Genomic DNA, 24,000 nt, shown 5'->3' on the forward strand with positions numbered 1-24,000 from the left:
CCACTGACTCACCTTTCCGTTCCCCTCAGCAAGGGAGCAGGGTCTCTTGGAGAGTTCCAAGGACCTAGCAGATGCAAAGGTGGGCTTGGGGCCAGGGTGGGATGGGAGAAAGAAGGCCCAGCAGCAGGAAAACTCCCCGTTGGCTCTCAGGTCCCCTCAGCCCTGAAGCAGGCTGTGATGGGGGTTCCAAGGACCTTGCAGATGAAAAGGCTGGCTTGGGGGCAGGGTGGGATGGGGTAAAGAATACCCTGCTGGATGGCCAGAAAAGCTTAGGGAATGGGGGGTGGGGTGGATTTTGTCCCCCTGGAAGATCCCAGAGAGTGGGACTTTCAGCTGTCCGGCCGTGTAGCCACCGACTCGTACCTTGTTATTTTAAACTGGGCATATAAGCTAAATGTAGATGTATGTTTTATCCAATTAGTTATAATTTATTTATTAATACTAGTAGATACAAGAACACTAAAAGGAGTATTTTAGTAAATCAAAGAATCTTAAAATGAACACACATCACATAGAAACATTTATAAAGTTACACACATAGGCAGGTGGCAAAAACAGAAAAACACAGAGGTGATCCCATTAAGGACCAGACCCGCAGATTCTGCAAGAGGGAACAGAAACATAAGGACAAACCATTTATACACTTTTAAAGTGGAAGGACAGGGGATAAAAAGAGAAATGTATCCTTTGTAGAGGGAGTCAAAACAGCTAGACGGGGAGGGGCCCAGATAGGAACCTGTGTTGATGCAGGCTAGTGAAACTGATGGGCAAGTTCAGCTCCATGAACAGGCCATGTCTCCATTGTCCTTAGCTAATGAAAAAGGAGGCAGGTTTAGATTCCCGAATCCAGAATGGGAGTCGGCTGCTCTTTTGGGCATGCAGTGATGTTGGAGTGATGTGGAGGGGAACTAGGGTCAGGACAAGGCGCTAATGGGGGATTGGCCGATTTTCTGGGTATGTGGCATCGGAGCCCTATAGGCTACAGAGGGGCGGAAGTGTGGGGGGGGGACAAAGCGCTGATGGGGAACCAGCTGCTCCTTTTGGCATGCAGTGGTGGAACCCTGCAGGCTAAAGATCTCCAAATCTGCTGTGCTTTTGGGCACGTGGCATTGGAGCCCTGCAGGCTATAGATATTATGGTGTGCAGCAGCAGATCGCTTCGAGGCTACAGAGGGGCAGAAGTGGCGGGGGGGGGCAGCAAAATGCTGACAATGAATCAACAAAGAGAGAGAGGCGGATATGGGGGGGATTAGAGTGTGCATTTTAAAAAAACGGGCTTTTGGAGCATTGGTAATTTAGGTTAGATAGTCCCAATTTAAAAGGATTTTTGTAAAAAAGGCTTCCAAAGGGCATTTAGAATCAGCTTGAACTTGCAAGAAACCCTTTGAAGTACATGCCTGAGTGACTTAAGTGTGTCACAACGTGTCACCGAGACAATTGAGCCAAAGATGGGGCTGTGAAAATTGAATGACAGGTGTCCTGGATCAATCAAAATTCGCCTCAACGAAAGTGTCTGACTTTTGCCTCATGGTAAGGTTTCCGGCGCGGGGCCCGCGGCATCATCAGAGAATCCGAGAAATGAATGGGCCACCCCAAATCCTACCAGGCATGCACTTTAACAGAGGAACTTACCTGGAGCCGATCTTGCCTGGTGGTATCCTGGCCAGTGGGATACGAACAGGGGTCCCCAATAAACCTAGGGGAGAGGAATGGAAGAGCAAGAGACACGAGAAACGAAGGCAAGACAGTATTTCTGATCAAACTGCCGTTTATTATTTTCTCTGAAGCTGTTATATAGCAAATGGGCAAGGGGAGGGGAGATGTGTTAGATCTGCTGGAATTCAGGCCTGGAGACGTCCCTAGCTGATAAGTAAATACTGAGGGTCTGTGATTGTTGACTAACAAAGGAAATGCTAATTGTTTCTAAAAGCCTGGTGCCTGCAGGTCTCACTAGGCTAGTGTCCTACCTAGGTCTGGAACTTGCCCTGCAAAGGTGAGTATCTTACTTGTGAATTTAAGATGGCTGTAAACAAAACACAGGTCTCAAAATACAGGTCATTGTTTCCAGCATGGAGGGCATGTGCTGGAAGGGCGTTTTTTTCAGCACAGTCAGGGCCCTGGGCTTTTGCAGGTGTGTGGGGAGACGGACCCTTTTGGTAGAAAACATCCATCTGTTAAGGAAAAACCCTCTTCACCCGCACACAGAAGTCCAGTCAAGCCAAATTAAACTGAATTAAAATGCCCATTTTTTAAAAAAGATGTATTTATTTATTATGTACAGTGTTCTGCCTGCATGTGTACCTACACTCCAGAAGAGGGCACCAGATCTCATTATAGATGGTAGTGAGCCACCATGTGGTTGTTGGGAATTGAACTCAGGACCTCTGGAAGAACAATCAGTGCTCTTAACGGCTGAGCCATCTCTCGAGCCCTAAAATGCCCCTTTTTTAATAAATGCAGCACTCTGGGGTGGCTGAGAGTATGGCAGGGGAGACAGAAAACCTGGGAGCACATGCAAAACCTGGGACCTCGTATTCCTCCTCTGGACGCCCACTTAAATACCCTGTGGGAGTGGTCCTGAACCCTGGCTTGCTGGGATTTGGAGTCCAAACCAATGCAACTCCCAGGCCAGGGTGCTGGGATGAATGCCAGGGGCTGAGGTAAGGCTCCCCAGTCATACCACAAGGACATGTGTTCAGCTATGTTCATAGCAGAATTATTTTTCATAGCCAGAATCTGGAAACAACCTAAATGCTCTTTTACATGGCTGAGAAAGAAATCGGAGAAACATCACCCTTCACAATAGCCACAAATAACATAAAATATTTTGGAGTAACTCTAACCAAACAAGTGGAAGACCTGTATGACAAGATCTTTAAATCTTTGAAGAAAGAAATTGAAGAAGACACCAGAAAATGGAAATATCTCTCTTGCTCTTGGGTAGGTAGAATTAACATAGTAAAAATGACGATCTCACCAAAAGCAATCTACAGATTTAATGCAATGCCCATCAGAATTTCAGCAAAATTCTTCACAGACCTTGGAAGAACAACACTTAACTTTATATGGAAAAACAAAAAATTTAGGATAGCCAAAACAATCCTGTACAATAAAGGAACTTTTGGAGGCATCACAATCCCTGACTTCAAACTGAAAACAGCCTGGTCAAGAACAGACAGGAGGACCAATGGAACTGATATCAATCCATACATTTATGAACACCAGGTTTTTTACAAACAAGCCAGAAATGTACAACAGAAAAAAGAAAGCATATTTAACCTGCTTATTTACATTTTCACAACCATGTGACTGGCTTGAAGATGCAGTTTCCTGAGGCTACCCCCTCCCCCAACTTGACTGTAAGGTCAGGCTAGGCTTCCGGGCTGAAGCTGGGCCTCAAGCTACAGGTGTGTGTGTGGGGGAAGCCATGCTCCCTCTGCTGCTTGGCTGTCCTGCCTGGGTACTTGGATCAGGAAGTTGCTCCCTCATTGCCTGCTCTGCCTGGGCAGGGCCCATTTAACAGTCCCAACAGAGGCTATTGTTATAGGCAGCTAATAAATTTACAGGCGCTCAGGTGTCCCCCATTGCAGTGGCTCTGAGACTGCAGCTGATCACAAGCTCAGGTGGGTATAGCAGTGCCTTACTATCCTTACTTTTTTATTTTAAATCTTGTGATCATAAAATTAGGAGAATTCCTGAATTCTCTTCTCTGTTAAAAGCCATAGATTTATCCATAAAGGCTCCTTGGCTCATGGTTCATATAGCCTCTAAACATTTCTATTGACTGACCCAGGGTGCTGGAGGTAAAGGTAGCCTTTAAACTTTTCTGTCTGCCTTTCCTGGCCCCACTGCACAGTGCAGGCCAGACTCGGCTGGCAACAGCGCACATGTGTGGACAACCCCAATCTCAGCTGTAACCTAGGCCACTTTTTGTCCCACATTCCCTTTGCTCTTCTACTCATTTAGCAGCTACAGAGGCTGCTGCTCAGTGAACAAAGCTTACAGGGGAAGGTGGGACCTCACTTTGGCCTCCCTGACACCCGGAGCCACCCGAAGGCTGAAGTGGATACGCTGCCAGCACAGGGCCGGGAATATAATCTTTATGAACTCTAAATATCTCTGCCTTTGTTTCTGCTCCACTTCAGCTCCTCTAGCTATCAAAATACATCCAAGCAACTGTATAGATAGTTGAATACTATTTCCTTGTCCCATATTTACAACTATTTACAGTTTTACTCCCGATTTTTCCCCTGCCTTTCTCATTTCTTTTTTATTATCTTCTATTTATTTCTGAGTGCTCATTACTCACCTCGCCAGCTGTGGTGCAATTTTTTTCACAGGGTTCCTCACGACCTCCTTTGTACGCCTGGCCACACTTCTGTGCACTTCAGGGATTACCAGTCAGCGGCGCCATATGTAGAGGACTGGCCTTGATAAAATCACCTCTTACCAGAGTGGGAGTGTGGGAATAGAAAAATTACATGAAGACACATAAAAATAATAAGACAGAAATCATGAGACAGTATTGGGAAGGTATTTCAGGAATCAGTCAGACCCTGGATTCACCTGGGTTTATTTTTCCACAGCTTTTATACCCAATGTAAACTGGGGGAGAAGGTAACAAAAGACTTCATTACTATGATACAAAAGATTTAACTCACACAGTCAGTTCTGAGAGAGCCAATCATCAGCATTCTGTTGACTAGGGGTACTGAGTCAAGTACACTAAAGACAACCCTTCCCCAGGTTACCTCATAGTTACAATGGAAGGAGCACTGCATATCCTGAACACCCACCATCAGGATAGCACAGAGCTATCTTAACTTAAAAAGGGCCAGGCAATCACCTCCTGAGTTAGAAGGTGCCATTAAGACTGTTAGTCCCCAGACTGCCAGACTTGACTGTCTCTGGCAGTCAGTCAAGGTGAAAATGGGCCTGCATTTTTCGGCCTCCACACAGCTCCCAGTTCTCTTTTTTTCTTCTCTTTTCTTTTTCTTTGTTTTTGTTTTTTTAAGACAGGGTTTCTCTGTGTTACAGCCCTGACTGTCCTGGAAATTGTTCTATAGACCAGACTGGCCTTGAACTCATAGAGATCCACCTGCCTCTGCCTCCTGAGTGCTGGAATTACAGACTTATGCCACCACTGCCCAGCCCGGCTATTTTTCTAAAATAACTGTGAAGGTGAATACTTCTGGGACTCTTAAAAATGTGTATTATTTATGTGTAAATGTGTGTGCCTGAATGTATGTGCACCATGTGCATGCAGTTCCTCTAGAAGCAAGAAGAGGGTATTGAATCTCATAGAACTGGCGTTATGAACAATTGTGGGGCACTTCCTATGGGTGCTAGGTACTGAAACTGGGTCCTCTGGAAGACCAACAAATGCTTTTAACACTGAGCCATCTCTCTAGCCCTGGACTCTTAATATTTATTTTCCTTATAGTCATTGAACTTATGGTAATATAGCCCAATTAGACCTTGTCTTATAATCTCAATTGATAAATAAGCTCCTTGAACATGTACATTATTTTAAATAATAATAAGGCAGAGTGACAGCTGTAGAAATTGTCCTCTTCATCGGAGTAGGTGGAAAGTCCAAGAGTTGCTGGGGGTGGGATGCTGAGAGCAAGGAAGAGATTCTGCTACTGGCCAAGAAAGAGGTGGGTGGGAGAGGGAGGAAGAGAAAAAGCTGATGTGTTAGCCTCCAAGTGAGGCTGGTACCTTTCAGGGCAGACTTCTGTAATAATGTTCTTTCAAGGTGTTCTTTCGTTTATTTTCAACTAGAACGTTATGATATAAGCTGAGCCTGCCCAGAGAGAAGCATTCCTGCTCATTTCTTTAATCTCTTTTAGATATGTGCTCTATGACCTTAAGCTGAACATTCTTAGGAATGGGTCCAGCCCTATATGAACATGTATAGGATCCCTGAATAAAGTCACCATGCTTCTTTGTCCCCAGGAGAGCAATGCTTTGAAAATAGCCCTGTGTTCCCCCTGAATGTTGTAGGTAATAAGTCTTTCTTTACTCTTACATTTGGTTTTGCTTATTTTAGCCATTGGGAATCCTTTTGTATTCGTTAACAATGGAATTCTTGGCTCCATTCTCCACAGTTGTCCTAACATTTACACATTAAAGGGGTCATCAGTTTTGCAGAGAAGACCAGCATAAATTCTACCTCTTTTCCATGTCCATTGACTTCATTGTTATCATGAAGAGGCCTAACTGCTCCCTTGAGTCTGTGGGAGTTTACAAAGTCTGCTGAAACCATTTTCTTATACCTTTACTCCATCATTAATCTCTTGCTCTAAAATGGCATTTTATATCTTTTGGTATATTATTTTGAAAGGTCTGACTATGCAGGCAAGTTGAACTGGAAGTCTGATTACCCTGATAATTTCTCTAGAGCTGTAATTTTGAGCTTTTGCCATCGAGTCCAGTCCAATAGTTAATTTCTTTTGTAGTCATTTTGGAATACATAGACAAGATAAAAGGGAAAAAATATCTGTGGCTCAGCTACTCACACATTTCTTTTAAGAGGTCCCCACTGTATTTGGGATAATATATTGCTCCATGTTGAATTCTGAAGTTGTTTAGTTTATTATTAGGTAATTAGTATATTTTGTTTAAACCCAGAATTCCAATAGTTCAACATATATGTATCTACCATTAAATGCTTAAAATTTCCTCCATTGTTTCTAAAATAGAAAAAATTATGCTACTGATGTAGCAGAAACTTGAAGTAGTAAAATTGATACTATAAAGGTTTTTTTATTAGTTAAATTTATTTATTTTATATCCCTCTCTTCTTTCTTCCCATTTCCTCCCACCACCTCCTTTCTACCCCCTACATCCACTCCTCCATTTCTGTTCAGAAAAGGCAGGCCTCCCATGAGTATCAAAAAAGCATGGCATATCAAGTTGCAGTAAGACTAAATGCCTCCCCATGTATTAAGTCTGGACAAGGTGATCCAATGTGAGGAGTAGGATCCTAAGAGCCAGCAAAAGAGTTAGAGACAGTCCCTGTTCTCACTGTTAAGAATCCCACAAGTAGATGAATCTACACAACTGTCACATATATGTAAAGGGCTTAGATTGGTCCCATGTAGGCTCACTGGTTATTGGTTCAGACTTCTGTGAGCTTCTATGAGCTAGTTGATTCTGTTGGTTTCTTGTGGTATCCTTAACCCCTCTGGCTCATACAATCCTTCCTCTCCCTCTTCCACAGGATTCTTTGAGTTCAACCTAATGTTTGACTGTGGATCTCTGCATCTGTTTCTATCAGTTGCTGTGTGAAGCTTCTCTGATGACAATTGGGCTAGGCACCAATCTATGAGTATAGCAGAATATTGTTAGGCATCACTGCGTTGATTTTTTTCCCAATCGTGTTTAGTTTTATCCTAGGTCTCTGGGACATTCAGCCTCTGGATCCTGGCACTCCAGGCAGTGTCAGGGGTTGGCTGACTCTTGTGGCATGGGTCTGAGACTGGACCAGTCATTGGTTGGCCACTCCCACAATCTTTGTGTCACCCTTACCCCAGCACATCCCGTAGGCAGGACAAACTATAGGTTGAAGGTTATGTGGCTGGGTTGGTGTCCCAGTCCCTCCACTGGAAGCCTTGCCTGGTCACAGGAGATGACCAGTTCAGGCTACGTATCCACTATTTCTAGGAGTCTTAGCTGGGGTCACCCTTGTAAATTCCTGGGTGTTTCCCTTCTATCAGGTTTCTGTCTGACCCTGAAATGCACCCCTTTTGCAGTCATCTCTTTCAATACTTTCCCCCTCCATCCATGCCCCCAATCTGATTCCCTGTGTTCCCACCCCACCCACCCCAAGTATACCCATGAGAAGATCTCTTCTATTTCCTTTTCCGAGGGATTTCTTGAGTTCCCCTTTGAGCCCTCGTTTCCTAGCCTCTCTGGGTCTGTGAATTGTAGCATGGTTATCCTCTATTTTACAGCTAATAATCATTTTATAAGTGAGTACATATCATGTTTAGCTTTCTGAGTCTGAGTTATCTCACTTAGGATGATTTTTTTATAGTTCCATGTCTTTGCCTACAAATTTCATGATGTTGTTGTTTTTAACAGCTGCGTAATACATGTACTGCATTTTCTTTATCCCTTCTTTGGTTGAAGTACATCTAGGTTGTTTCCAGGTTCTGGCTATTTCAAATAAAACTTCTGTGAACATAATTGAGTAAGTGTCCCTGTGGCATGACTGAGCATCCTTTGGGTATATGCCCAAGAGAGGCATAGCTGGGTCTTTAGGTAGATCGATTCCCAATTTTCTAAGAAACTGCCATACTGATTTCCGCAGTGATTGTACAAGTTTGCACTCCCACCAGCAATGGAGGAGTGTTCCCCATACTATACATCCTCTCCAGCATAAGCTATCATTAGTGTTTTTGATCTTAGTCATTCTGACAGGTGCAAGATGGAATCTCAGAGTCATTTTGGATTGCATTTGCTCACCAAGATAGACCTCCAATTAGGCTTCATTCCTGTAACAAAATGAAACAACCCTGACTTAAAACCAGCTATTATCAAAGAATATGCCTCTAAGTGACAACTCTAGGGGGCAGTGCAGGATCACAACCACCATTAAGTCCTATGTGTACGTTTCAGGAAAAGCATAATTCTACCAGGTGGACAAGATGAACCCAGGTAACAACTAAGCGAAAAGAACAACACAGGTGTACTTAAGAAAGAATTCTGGCAACATATCTGATAGGTAATACTCCCATCTGCCCAAGTGGTCAGGCTTAGTCAGTCTCCTATCTCTATTTAAATTGCTGGGCTGGGATCTCAAAATATTTTAAGGATGACAGCATGTGTGTGTATATGTGACAACATGTGAAGTGGACATAAGCTAGTGAAAATTTCTGTTTTGGGCTGTGTTCTCTTTGAACATTACCCAGAGCTGGATAAGTACTAGAAAGAACATTCTTCTTCATTAATCTCTTAATTATGTAGTGTGCATAATTAAAATGTTCAGTGTGCAGAGTGATTTCTCACTCAGAAGACATATTATTTCTAGTACAACAAATATTGTTAATAAATCCTTGTTCACATTTGAGACGATAATTCTCATGTTGATTTCTACAAGTTGACATGTTTCTTGAGTTGCTGGGTTTCAGCAGCCTGGTCCCAGCAGCCCTGAAAAGATAGGCTCTGCCATCCAGTCATCATCAATAAGCCAGTTAGAGAGATGGGTAATAGCGAAGAGCAGAAAAAGGAGATTTCAGTGTGGCCTCACTGGGAAGAGGAACAAATAAGGAAGTCTGGCTACCCCATTTTGGGGGCCCTGATATCCGGTTTAGGATTCAGTAGAGGATGAGACTTAGCTATGCCTAAGCAATGCTGGTCAGGATGTGATCCTGCCCATCAACTGACACATTATAGTCAGCCCTGCAAGGTCAGCCATGTAGTTGTCAGCAGTGTGTGAAATCTTTTCCCAGGAGACAAGCTCCCCTCTGACTGACACCTAAGTCCAGCCTTTTCCTTCCCAGAATGGGACTCTTAGGGTAAATTCCTATTTCTTTGGGTCCGTTGTGTCAGTAGTTTGATAGCCCAAGGCAGGGGCATGGATGTCTCTCTTTAGAATATCTTGGTTCCTATTGTGACTGCTAGAGATACATTTTGCAAAATTCATTTGAGAACATTTTTCAGGTGTCTGCATTACTTTACATTGAGATTATTGCTGACCTTTTTGTTATTAAATTCAGATTCTGTTATATTATTTTTGCTTTAAAATAAATTCTCTTAAATTACATCAAAGGTCTATATTTTCATTTAAGACCCATGCATTTATTTTCATACTTTTTATATAAAAATGAGCTTATGAGATTTCATATAAGATACTGATAAGTTAAAATGAGTACTTTGGGGCTGGAGAGATGATTCAGGGGTTGAGAGCACTGACTGTTCTTCCAGAGGTCCTGAGTTCAATTTCCAGTACCCACACGGTGGCTCATAGCCATCTATAATAGGACCTGATGCCCTCTTCTGGTTGTATGTAAGTGTACATGCAGAGCATTCAGACATAAAATATAAGTAAATAAAAATTAAAAAATAAAAGTAAAATGAGTACTTTGTGGTCAGAACTATATATTCAATATTGGAGCATATACTTATCACTTGCAAGGCTCTGAGTTCAATCCTTAGTTCAGCAAAAAGTAAAAACAAAAAAGAAAAATAACCTCATAAGTAAATATTTAAAAGGTGGTGGAAAACAGTTCACAGAAACCAGGAGTTTTGGAACCTGGGGCAGAATACAGTCACAAACTCTATTCCCAGTCCTAGATAGACTACCATCTTGCCTCATCTTTGAAGTTGTCTAACCTCCTTGTTATCTTTGTGTATATCAGTTGAGTAGGCAATTTACATTTGAGTCACAGATGGGCATGGGGGTACATATCTGTAATCCCAGCATTTAGGATGTAGAGGCAGGAGGATCAGGAATTCAAGGTAGTCTCATTAATGTAGCTAGTTGTATGTCAGCATGATCTACTTGAGACCCTTGTCCAATTTGAGTCACTTGTTTGTTTTTTACCTTGTGATGCCTTGCCTAGGATACGTTTGAACAATCCCTCTACACTAAGATTACAGACAAGGATAGAGTACATATGCTTTCCTTCTTGAAAATAGCAAGTCCTGCTCTTGACCATACAATCTGGTATTTCCTTGTGTCCAGGCAGGAGTGAAGATATTCTAAAGAGATACTTAAATATTTTCTTCGTTGGCTATCTGTTTAGCAGTGGACCTTAAGGAACTGGAAATTTCCCCAGGAATTTCATCTTGGGGGAATACTGAAGCCCTATGCCAGCCAGAGGAAGATGCTTTCTCTTGAAGAGATTGCACACAGTTCTAATACCTTGTCAAACTACCTTGTAAGAGACTGGAGTCTAAAATACAGTGATGGCTGGGACCATACCTTAACCAGAAACAGCTTAGTTCTGCATACTTTTGGCCCTTTGTTTAAACCTAATTGTCACTTCTGTATTCTAGAAAATGGACTTGGGGACAGATCACTGGAGTTCTGCGCTCCCCTGCCCACTATGGCTACATGCAGTAAACAAATCTGTAGGTGGAGGTTGCTTGTTCGTTCCTAGCTGCCTTGACCCGAAATAATCACACAGAAACTGCATTAATTAAAACACTGTTTGACCTATTAGCTCAGGCTTCTTATTAACTAACTCTTATATTTTACATTAACCCATTCCTATTATTTTGTATTTTACCATGATGTTTGTGGTTTACCTGTAAGGTTCTGGGGTGTCTGTCTCCTTCGGCAGCTACATGGTGTCTCCCTGATTCCACCATATTTTCTCCTCTATCTCTGCTTGGAATTCCCGCCTTGCTCTATTCTGTGCTGCCAGAGGTCCAAAGCAGCTTCTTTATTAACCAATGGTAATAAAACATATTCACCAGCATACAGAGAGGAATTCCACACCACAAATCTTTCCACTTTGTACTGCTACTTTGTTTGTTTAATTGACTTATTGAGGGTAGGTGGTCTGCCATGGGCCTAGGTTGTAACTAACACTTGCAACTGGAAGCTTTTTAGACTTTGATTCTTAGAAGTGTATACTCAAATCTTACATGATTAGCTCTAACAGACCACAAGTTTTGGGGTCATGGTTTTAGAGTAAAGTGTTCCTCATGTACCTTGAAATCAGAAAGTGTGATATAACAAAGTAACACAACCTACATTGCCATTGGGAAATATATCCTGGGAAAAATTTGATGAGTTAGCTTGTTTAAAAAAAAAAAGCCTCACTTGAACTAGGACTCGAATATCTATGGACTAGTAGTTTTCCGTGCTGTTGTTGTTCATGCAGCTCCATACTGTTTAGGTAGGACACAGTAGGGCACTAAAAAATATCTTCAAAGTAAAAATTTCTCTTAATTCAAAAGCTTGTCATTGATGTAGTCCTAAACTTAGAGGTTACTTTTGGGTGTCTGGTACTTGTCAGGATGACAAGGTTTAATCACTTTTGTAATTTCCTATTTCTCATCTTATTTTTCTGTCTGTCTGGGATACGAATAGAAAGGAAAACTCAGAGATCATGTAGACCAATGAATTTTAAATTCTAAGAGTTAGAAACTCCCAGGAGAGGGGAAAGTGCCATGCGTGGCAGAACTATAGCAGAAGCAGGGCCTTTTTTAAATCACCTCTTTGCCTGAATGCTGGCTTCTCTGACTTCTCATTCTTACACTTGAGGAAACAGCATGCCCAGAAAATAAAGGGACTGTACTTCAGGGAAATGGTAGAGCTCAGGTGGAAGCAAAATTATTTTAGGCCCTGGCCCATCAGAAGACCCTATGAAAAGTAAAGAACTGCCAATCTGTCTTTATGGCAAACCTGCTGTCATTAAAAGATGGGGTACAGCCTACAGTCCATCTCCTGATAAGCTAGGCAGCAATGAGGACCTAAGAGAGACATGCATGGATTCCCCCTGGAAAGGGGAAATAGATAAAATCTTCTGAGTAAATTGGTAGCATGGCAGGTGTGGGGAGGGGGGGAAGAGAAAGAAATGGAGGGAGAGGAGAGCATGGATGACCAGGATGGCATGGTCCAGATGTAAGAGGGACAGAGAGGGACAGAGAGATAACTTGATAGAGTGATCCAGTATGGGGTTAGGGAGAAACCTGGCACTAGTGAAATTCCCAGGAATCCACAAGGATGACCCCAGCTAAGACACCAAGCAATAGTGAAGAGGATGCCTGAACTGGCCTTCCCCTGTAATCAGATTGATGACTACCTTAATTGTCACCATAGAACCTTCATCCAGTAACTGATGAAAGCAGATGCAGAGATCCACAGCTAAGCACTGGGCCAAACTCCCAGGGTTCAGTCAAAGAGAGGGAGGGCCAATAATATGAGCTAAGGGGTCAAGATCATGATGGGAGAAACCCACAGATACAGTGGGAACTAATTGACTCTAGACTGATAGCTGGGGAGCCTGCATAGGACTGAACTAGGCTCTCTGAATGTGGATGACAGTTGTGTGACTTGGGCAGTCAGTCTGTGGGGACACTGGCAGCGGGACCAGGGTTTATCCCTAGTGCAACAACTGGCTTTTTGGAGCACATTTACTATGGAAGGATACCTTGCTCAGCCTAGATACAGAGGGGAGGGCCTTGGCCCTGCCTCAAGTGATGTGACAGACTTTGTTGGGAGGTCTCACCCGCTCTGAGGATTGGCTGGGGTGGGGGTGAGGAGAAGGTGAGGGGAGGGGGAGGGGAGGGGAGAGGGAGGAAGGGAAGGAGGGGGTACTGGGCTTGATATGTAAAATAAAAAGATTATTTTTAAATAAAAAAGTAAATTAAAAAAGATGGGATACAGTTCCATTAAAAATGAAACCCGCTTTTCTTACAAAATACGATTTTTTTTTCAGTTTTGTTAGGATAGAGCTAAAATAATTCAGAAGGCTTTTAAGATTTTTCATGTCATTGCCTGGGAGCTCAGCAGGGCGCCTATCCTTTATCAGACCTACAGGCATGCTATTGCCTGATGCTCAGATGTGACCTAAGAGGGAAAGAAGGCCCCAAAGGATGAGAGGCCCCTCTTAAAGAGACAGATCATTACAGCCCCAGTGGTGGATTGCTTGGCGGATTGCTTAGGCATTGCTGTGGGTAGTTAAGATTCAGATAGGTGAGGGCCTGGAGGACTGTGAGTGCGTCAGAAATGGGTTCGAGGCTGGGGTGAGTGGGAGGAGCGTGTTCTTGTGCACGTCTTGAGCGTGAGGCGCAGGGGGCTGTCGGGAACAGATTCTGGACATAACCACGTCTCTTAGGCAACAGGCAAATACAGCGTTGGAAGGAAAGTGCAGGAGACTCGGAGCCAGACTGGCAGCAACCTCCCCAGCATATGCTTGCAGCCTCTGAACCAGCCAATCCTACCCTAAGAAGAGCTCATCTTTCCAATGTGGTAGGGACTTCCTGTTGCTGTTGCCATGGTTCCGCGGGCGGGACTTAAGAGAGGCTTCCTTTGTTTGAATGGTTCTCCAGTCCCCTTGCTCAGGTTTGAGTGCATTGTGTTTTGTTCATCCCACCTGTCTTTCCCAGCCTTCATCTTATGGGCTGTGGGCAGAAAAGCAGCGGAAAAGATGGATGATCCTCCGAAGATGGACGATCCTCCGATGTGGGTGCCTGTCTGTTTCTTTAAAGTCTTAGATGGCAGTGTTGCGCCATACAGCCCTTTCTCCTCTGCCCTGTGTGTTTGAAAAAATACTGTGAGTCTTTTTAAACTAAGAAGGCTTTTTTCCCCTTCCCTTCTTCCCTTCTCTTCTTCCCTTTCTCCTCCCCTCCCCTTCCTTTCCCTCTAGTAGGATTTGTGCTTGCCTGGAACTGGCAATTGAGTTAATAAATTCTAGACTTTACCTTATTGATATTCACAGCCTTAGAACAAATCCTTTTATTTTTCAAGTTGGCTTTACTGTTGTGGGGCAGCCTAGACACTACAGCTACTTGTGTTTTGGCTTCTCTAAAAGGCCTTATTATTCTGTCCCCTGCTTGTCCTGGGTTTGTGGACCTTTATCCGTGTGTTCTTTCAGTGGAGACTTGGTTTCACTTCCATCTGGAAAATTTCTGTAAAGTGTTAATGAAAACAAGTTTTTTTTTTTTTCTTCCTACAGTCCTATCACTTAGTGATCACCATTAATTGTATTTCATGGTGTTTGCCTTAGAGCTTTCTAATGCATACGGCTCTTTTAAACATACTAGGCTGCATATTTGTGCCTTGCTTTAGAGTCTTAAAAACTTATAAAATCAGACCAAATTCCATTGATATGTAATTATTGTATGACACATTAAAATCTTGTATTTGGCATAAGTCATTTTTCACGTGAACATTTTCCTCAGTGTGACAAAATTATTTAATAACCGATATGAAAAATACAAACAACCCATAATCCTGTCTCATTACCAAATATTTTAAAAGTATATTGTTGCTAAGTACAAGATCTGTACTAGTTTCCTTCTTTTTTGCTCACCATCAATTTTTAAGCACATAAAAAAGTGGCTAGCAGTGTGTTCTGAATAGATATGTTGTGTGTTTGAATTAGTGTTTGATTTCTGCAGGGTAATTTTGTTTACAAATACAGTGTGACATTTCATAATATCCTGTGGTGTTTAAACAAGTTTCCTACATGCTCTTTCTTTCTATTTAAACTAGGTTAGCAATAAGTATAATATTAGAATTTAAAACAACGTTTGTTTCCAGGTTTACATTCCTTCCCAGAGTGTCTTACTTTTTGTTGTATTTAGCACAAAAAGGTGTTCTACAAGAGTGTATAATTTAGAATGTGATTCCAGATCTGTGTGCCACAGTCACTGTAAATATAAAGGGTAGTGACTACAGTGTCTGCTTCAATGTTGATAACTTGCATAAATAGCTCAACAGGTTCTTAACATGGTTCCTCACTACTAGATGTCACATTATTGTTGTCTCTGCTGTTTGCCATGACATATGGAGTAGGGAGTTTTAAACCAGCTCTTTATTTATTTATTTCCGTCTGGGTGTGATAAAATATCCTTAAATGTGTAATCTCTTGAAATTCCCATTTCTACTTTCTAGTAGGAAAAGCATTGTGTAATTTTGAGTGAACTGAATTAAGAAGGATATATTAATACATTACTCAAAGATATTGCTTCTTTAACTTACAAAGAATATTTTCATACATTCTTATATTTCTAGAAGTATATTCATTGATTTTACAAGTTCAAACTTTTCATATTAATTAAACTTGTTTTTGACAATATTTTTATTCTATGGGCACTTGCTGCACAAAAGTTAATTCCCATTCTCTGTGAACTTTGGGTTTTTATGTACTCATCATCATTTATAAATTTTGAAAAATAATATTTATTTTGATGCAAATGTAAAAATTAGCCCCACTGTAACAATATGTTATATATGTTTTCCATTTTAATTATGTTTTTGGTCTTTAGATATATAATTATTAGTACTAACCCCACCTCCACCTTTCTGCTGGGATGGAACTTAGAGCTTGGAGCTCTGGATGAACACTCTACCACTGAACTTCTGTTCTGCCTTCCTCAGAGTACTGAATCTATTTTCCACTGCTTTATTCTTTGGTATAGAGCTGAAAGTTACCTCTCCTGCCACTTATTTTTAGCCTAATCCATTATTTTTTCCACTGTCCTGATGAAGTCCCCATTAGAATGCTTTAAAAACTTCAAATAAATAAAAATTCTAAGTGACTGCACATTTAGGATTTTCCATATACTTGTGACAATCACTACCCTCCAGGACTCCAACATATGTCTATTCTTCATATTCCCTGAACTTGTAATTTAGCACAATTAAATGCCTTTTATACTCTGACTAGATCCCCCAGATTTTGAGTCATTAAAACTACCCATGCATGCACATAAATTTAACTTTCACCCATCAGGGCAGAGCTGGTAGTTGTGCAAACGGTTATCTCCTTCAGTGTAGCTGAAGGGGCAAAGAATTTCTGTCAGTTCAAATAAGCAGTGATGGTTTTATCAAAGGAAGAGATGAGTATAAGATGTGGCTGAGAGTGGTAGATTCACTAACCATGACATTTCTGCCATTTCAATCTCAAAAGGAATGTCAGCTTTGAGAGAGGACCTACATGAACTCCACTGACTTTCTCTGTCCTGTGGCAGTCTTACTTTATTGTTTACATGGAGAAGGGTGACTGCTCCACTGATCCTGTCCAGTGGGTGTGGGGAGTTTACAAAAGCGATGAAGAAATTGTTTTGCATATTCACTGTTAATTTATCATGACAATCTCTCTTGTTTACTTGTTTTGTTGGTTATTTTCTAGATAGGGTATGTCTATGGAGCTCAATCTGTTTTTATTCTTCTGCCTCAGCCTTCTATGTTCTGAGATAACAGAAGTATGTTGCAAGCCTGGTCTTCTGATTAATTTCTGTTATAGTCACCTTGGAATATATGGAAGAAAATAAATGAAGAAGTGTAATCCTTTCTTAATGTGTTTTGCATATTGCATTCGTTTTTCCATAATTGTGGTAATATATCGTTCACTATTAGATTATGAAGTTGTTTTTTCCTACTTGGTAATAAGTATATTTTCTTAAAAGTCAAAGTTTCCAGTAGTCTGCCATATATATCATTTACAACATGATTAACAGTTCCTTAATTGTTTCTGAAAAAGAAAAAATAATGCTACAATAAACACTTCTAGTACGTCATTGCCCTTGTTTAAACAATATTCCTACTGTGGTTTCTGCCAAGTGGACACATACTGCAAGACTCCTCTGACCAAGAAAACTTGCCAGTATCTGCACCATTGTGTTTTGAGATTACTGTTAACCTTCAAAATTTTACTGAGCTGAGATTTGAATTTATCGTTTTAGTTTTTAAAAATGTCTTTCACATTATTTGTGATTCAGTGCTGTTTCATACATTTTAGTCATATACATTTTTATATACTCTGAAAATGAATTTTTAAAATTTCATGTGTGATATTGGTTTTAAAGGGAATGCATCATGACTTGGGAGTACGTCTCAGTGGCACTGCAATTGCATAGCAAGTGGGCAAGTAAATCCGTGGGATGAGTATCCAATTACACCAAAAAACCCCAAAACAACAAACAATAAATAAATGAACATTAAAATAATCCAGAAATTTCTCAAGGAACATTCTGTCGGCCATGCACTCCAAAAATTTCCATATACAGATTTATAATCTGAGAAAGAACATAGTCACAGACTGCCTGCCCTACATAAACTGCCCTCAAGGTTCATCTCTAGAGTTGGCCAATTTTAGGTTTCTCCTTGGTGTTTGTGGTTAAAGAAACAGGGTAACTTGTTTGGGACACTGAGAGGAAAGCTTAGAGATCTTGAAACCAGTAGGTTTCAAACTGTTTAAGTGCAAGAAACTTTCTTGGGGGAGGGGTGTAGGTGGAAGGGGTTCTTCTCTTACACTGTCTTGCCTAGTTGCTGCTACTCTCAGCTTCTGGTTCTCAGAGTTGAAGAAACAGCCTGCCCAGAAAGCAGCAAGTTTTGCTTGTTTGGGTTGTTTTTTCAGGAAAGCAGGAGAGGTTCATGGAGCTTGGACTGGAAGGGGTGATCTCTTGAGCCCTGGTCAAAGCCTACCTGTTTGCTCACAGGACTGGTTAGCCCCCCCTCCCTTTTAAGTAAACATGCGCTCCCATCCCCCACCGTTGACTTCTGTGAGGATTGAGTTAAAATAAGACAGGAGCAGAGATGCAAGCAGGGTGTCTGCCTTGTACTGAAGGGCACAGTCTTCTGTGTTGCCCAGGGCATGACCCTGAGGAGATTTTAGAGGGGAAGAGAAGGGTCCCCAGAAGGCAAGGCTCCATTGCTGGCCTGAGCCGTGTCATGGGGCCATGCGGTGGGCAGTTAGGATTAAGGGGATGAGTGCTGCAAGGAAGACAGTGAGTACGGCCACGTGAAAAGCAGGATCAAAGGCTGGGCGGAATGGGAGGAGTGTGTCCAGGGACTGGCATGCATCTCACGTGGTGCGCAGGGCAATAGGTCCTACTTATCAGCAGTCCCATTCTACAGCAGCGGTTGCATCCCTTGGTCAGCAGAGAACTACAGCACTGGAAGGAAGGCGCAGTCCTGCTTCAGGAGGGAGACTAACAAGGCCTCTCAGGGCACTTGTGCTCAGGCTTCCAATTCACCAATACTACTACAAAGAACAGCATCTTCCGATGTGGTAGGGATTTCCTCTTGCTGTTGCTATGGTTTCACGAGCAGAACTAAGGGAGGTTTCCTTTGTTGGCATAGACTGTTTAGCTACTTGGGCAGGTGTGAGTTGTGAGTTCGCTGTGTGGTCTGTCTGGTTAGTCGTCTCAGTAGGTTGGCTTTTCTCATCTTCATTTAATAGGTTGGGGGCAGAAAATTCCCAGAAAAGATGGACTCTCTCTGATGTTGGTGCCTATACATCTTTTTGACCCTTAGATGGCAGTATTTCTTAATGCAGTGGGCCTCTCTGCTTCTTCTCCCTCCTTTTTCATGTGGAAAAAAAAAAATCCCCTGCTGTGGAGTTTTTTTTTTTTTTCTCTTAGAGAGGTTTTAGGAAAAAAAAAAGTCTTGGAGCCTGAGATTAAGTTACCAACTTCCGAGATTCCCTCCCAACTCCCTACCTCTCGGACAAAGACCTTTTCTTTTCCAGTTAGCCTTGCTTTATAGTGGGGCAGCCTAGGAACTCATTCTTTCCCCCTTCTGGCCTTGGAGTTTATGCACCTTTGCAAATAACTTCTTCCAGTATAGATTTTATTTCACTGTATTCTGGACATTTGGGGGGGGATTTAATGAAAACAATTTTTATTCACAGATCTATCACTCAGTGATCACCATTAATTCCATTTGTGATCCTTGTTTAAGACATTTTCTCACCCATACAGGTACATTTAAAGCATACTGAGATCCATATTTACACATGAAAAAAACCTGTGGAATTATTGCTGTGAATCTCATTAACTATACAATTACTGTAAGCTTCCTTAAAGTGCCACATATCTAGCTAGGCTATGATGCGTTTATCCTAGTTTATCCTAGGAACGAGCTACAGTTGTGACAGAGTTCTTTCAGAGATGATGGGAAAACAAAAGAAACCCTTGGATTCCTATAGAAATGTTAAACAACAAAGGATTTTCCCCTAGGACAGGAGTTTTACAAGTTATACCCACCCCCACTCCTATCCCCAACCAGGACACCAACAAAACAGTGTCTAGTAGCCTGTCCTCCACACCACAGCTGTTGAACACAGGAGCATTTCTTCTGATTAATTTATTTTGTTTATGTATGTATCATTTCATAAAACTCAGTAGTATCTACAGTTTTATTTTTTCTTCTTTCTTTCCTTTCTTTTTTTTTGGGGGGGGGTAAGAAACAGGGTTTCTCTGTGTAATAACTCTGGCCTGGAACTCACTTTGTAGACCAGGCTAGCATGGAGCTCACAGAGATCTGCTTCCCTCTGCCTCCTTAGTGCTGGAATCAAAGGTGTGCTCCACCCATGCCTGGCATATTCACAGTTTCTTAAATGGCCTTTCTTTCCACTTTCTTGTGGGCATGTGCGTTATTACAATTTACCAAAAAAGTCTTCCTCAGTGTGTCTTTTACTCATTTTTGGATTCCAGGACAGAAAAGCATCCTCAAAAGCACTGTATTGTCTAAAGACTTGATAGACAAGGGCCATTGGTAAACTCCTTCAAGTTTCTTGATGCTATTGATAACTGACTCCACATGTTTATTGTGTTGTCTCCAGAAGCATACATTAAAGGTGGTAAATCAATATCTGTTTCAGGGAGATGATGCTTTACATAAAGAGTCAAGAGATTATTTTTTTTAGCTTGTCTCCTGACAAGGGTAGGTTCACTATTACTCTTATTGTGATCTACAGTATTTGCTACAGTGTATAGTACCTTCCCTTTATTTTTGATGAGGCATGCCTTGCTACGCATATATAGCCTTGGCTAGCCCAATGTTTCCTATATAATCCAGGCTAACCTTGAACTCCTAGGAATCCTCAGTCTCCCCAGTGCTGAGATTACAGGTTCCTGTGATATCAGCGGATGTTAGGGTTTTGTAGACATCTATTGAGATTTCTGGGTATTTATGTCCCAGAACAAGGAACTGGACAAAGAAATGTAGATAATAGCAGAAATCAGACACAGGTTATCAGAAATAAATATATTTCCAACGGAAGAAGTGGGCTGGAGTTGGGAGGAAGATTAGAAGCATGGGGTACTGGGACATTTATAGGTCATTAGCATAGTGCAGGCTTTTTTGCTCACACTAGTTTTTAACATGTAGGCCTTGGTAGTATGTGTAGGACATACTGTTCTAGTCTTCCTCTCTGCCAGCTCATTTATTCTGGATGAGAGAGAGTGATGGATTCACTAATCACAGTTGTTCTACTATTTCCACATTTAAAGAGGGCGTCCATTTTTGCATGGTAACACTGTTTTAAGTCTGCTTACTTCTGTGATGTATGGCAACCTGACTTCATTGTTTAGATGGAGAGGGCTGGATACTCTCTGCTTAAGCTGCCAGCAAGATCTTTGCATGCATTCACTCTTACTTTAAAAATGAAATTCATTTCCATAAAAAATTTTAATGGGACTGGAGAGATGGCTCATTGGTTAACAGCACTGGCTGCTCTCCCAAAGGACCCGAGTTTGATTCCCAGTACCCACAGGGTAGCTTACAACTGTCTGTAACTCCAGTTTCAGGATGTCCAGTGCCCTCTTCTGGCCTCCATTGGAACCAAGAATGCATACAGTGCACAAACTACATACTGGGAAAGCATCCATATGCATAAAATAATGTTTTAAAAAGTTTAAAAATTAAAATGTGTGCCCACACATAAGCCATGGCATGCATGTGGAATTCAGAACACAACTTTTGGGAATTGGTTCTTTCCTTCCATCATGTGGGTCTTGGGAATTGAACAGGCTTGGAGGCAGACAACTTTACCTGCTGAGCCATCTTGCTGCCTGACAATTCATTTCTATTTTAATTTTGGAACACACAGTAAATAGTAAGGGAAATGATCATTACTGAAGTGCTCATAAATATCTTATTTCAATGTATTTTTCCCACATTTTCTAATGCTATCAATATACTCTCTCAAAGTATATTATCCAATACTGACTTCTGAAGTTTTCATATTAAATAGTACATTTATGGAAATTCAAATTTCTCAGCATTCTAGCATATGTATCTTTCATAATGTATTTTAAAATTTCTATATTTTTTCTGCATTAGAATAATTGTACAACAAATACCATTAATATATCATTACTTTAATTTTAGACTATATGCCACTTGTGGATTGCTAAAGTAGAGATGAAAATAATATCTTTTAAATTATTTATGACATATGGTATCTTTTCATGCCTTTAATATACATGCATGTGGATTTTTTGTCTTTTGTTTTAATTTTTACTTTTTTTTTTCAGTTGGGGAGTGATCCAGAGATTCATGCATACTAGGCAAGCACCTGGTCATTGAACCCAGGCCCTTGATGTAATTGATGGTTGTCTTGAAGATATCTTCTCAGTAGCTGAGAAATATAACATTTATTAATTTTAGTGAGTACCTGACAGACACAGTGCATTTAAACATTCAGAACATCTCTCTGAGTCATGTATCTTTGGGAACCTTATACACAAATTGCTTTGTATCAGGTGCTTCATGTTACTTAGGTTTGTGCCATTCTACTACATAAGGAATCACTCCAGGTTTGTGACATTGTTACAAATGATAGATTTATCTTGCACATTTATGTGGTTTTGATCTATTGTGTATTCATTCTCTGCTGGTAAACTAATGATTTTTGTGTATTTCTTCTAATCAAGATTTCTCACCAGGGCATTATTTTATATTTGAACTGACATGACCGAAGATGCTTCCAGGTGCTTATTGTTGAGTTTTCTCCAGTATGTGCTGTCATCTTTGTTAGAAAGGTCTTGGGAGAATGAGGCCTTCTTGTATTCTGTCTTTAAGTGTCTCTCTTCTGGGAACTTCCATTTTTTTTTTACAGGGAATCAAAAAACTGAAAGCTTTTCCATTTTGTGTATTTTCACAGTTTCTGTTCAATGTGAATCCTTACATATTTCAGAAATCATTGAGGAGAGCCGAAGGCATGTCTATATTCTCTGCATTCACCCTATTTTCTTTTCTGTTCCTAGTACTAGTTTATTTCCTTGCTGAGATGTGATGTGAACGTTTAGGAATGAATGAACATGAAGGATTTCTCCATCTTCACACACCTGCCTTTTATACGATTTTACTATACAAGGGTTTTCTTTTTCATAATAGGATCTAGAATCCAACTGAATTTTTTTTGTCACATTGATTATCTTTATTATGTTCAAAATATCTATGACCTGATGCCTTAGATTTTTCCTTCTGTAGTCATCTTTGAAGTTCTGGTCTTTCTGTTGTCACCAGGTTCCTGAAGGTTTCCTGCATCACATATCCATGGAGCTTATGTGGGGGAAAATCCTGCAAATCCCACTCCTCCACAATGAAGTTCACAGCCACATCTTCACAGGTCACATACTTCATTTCTGCTTCCCAGTTCTCCTGTTCCCTTCACAACTGTTTCTGGGGTCAGTTGTCACAAAGTGACAGAAATTGGGTTACTTAAATCCTCTCTCAACTTGAATCAAGATAATGCCCTTTCAGACTACTTTTTTCTTCTTTTCAGATACTTCCTTCTTCCTTTCCTGCTGCCGAGGTTCTCACTAGTCTGGCCAGGCTAAACTTGAATTCTGTAGCCCAGGCAGGCCTTGACCTTGGAATTTACTGCCTCCTACTTACTCTCTACCCTATGTATGTATGTGTGTATGTATGTACATATGTATATATGTATTCTTTTTGAGATAGGCTCTCTCAGTGTACCTGGACCTGAATATCTATCTGGCTAAACTGACTGGCCAGTGAATCTGCCTCTCTCCCCATTACCCTTTCTGGCACCCTAGCACTGAGATTACAAAGTATGCTTACTGAGTGCTAGGGATACAGACCTAGGTCCTTGTGCTTGCTGGGGCAAGCACTTTACCAACAGGACTGTTTAGTCAACCACTATTTAAGGAATGATTAGTGAATGGCACGAAAAGAATTGGTGTTGGTGCTCTTGGCAACTGTAAACCAAAGAACAAGAACATTGACATTGTCTGGTATTGGAACACTTACAGATTAGGGAGGAGGGGGAAAAGGAGCAGCACAAATGGTTTTGAAGGGAGCTCAGAGCTACAGGTCTGGTAATGGTAAGAAACATTGACCAGTAACGTGGAGAACCATAAGAGGTAGACTGCTGTGGCTGTGATGTGGAAGCATTAGGGAGTTGAAAGGTCAGGAGATGGTACTGCTGGTGATGAGAGAGGAGGATGAAAGAAAAAGACACCAGGAAAAAGCATAGTCTTTCCTGCTGCACAGGGCAGGGTCACAGGCAGGGAGACTTAGCAAGATAAAATGAGAATGCCCCTGGGCAGAGGACCCTCT

At 41.4% G+C, this 24,000-nt stretch overlaps 1 protein-coding gene across 6 annotated transcripts in view; it reads left to right on the forward strand.

Moving 5' to 3' along the window:
• The window catches only part of Vcf2 (VCP nuclear cofactor family member 2), a 63,282-nt gene that overhangs the window by 24,183 nt on the left and 15,099 nt on the right, over positions 1 to 24,000 (forward strand). The window contains exon 2 of one of the 6 annotated variants that reach the window (XM_048441583.3): positions 13,799 to 13,932. The exons of 2 other annotated variants lie outside the window; for them this stretch is intronic. In XM_048441583.3, the coding sequence (XP_048297540.2) occupies positions 13,928 to 13,932 (5 nt within the window). In that variant the 5' untranslated portion in view covers positions 13,799 to 13,927. Of the gene's footprint in view, positions 1 to 13,798; positions 13,933 to 13,957; positions 14,237 to 18,550; positions 18,701 to 24,000 lie in introns of those variants that run through there. 3 more of the 6 variants (XM_048441581.3, XM_048441580.3, XM_048441584.3) reach the window with 3 other exon arrangements.

Source organism: Myodes glareolus, chromosome X (assembly GCF_982192425.1).
Source record: "Myodes glareolus chromosome X, mMyoGla1.1, whole genome shotgun sequence".
Classification (NCBI taxonomy): domain Eukaryota; kingdom Metazoa; phylum Chordata; class Mammalia; order Rodentia; family Cricetidae; genus Myodes; species Myodes glareolus.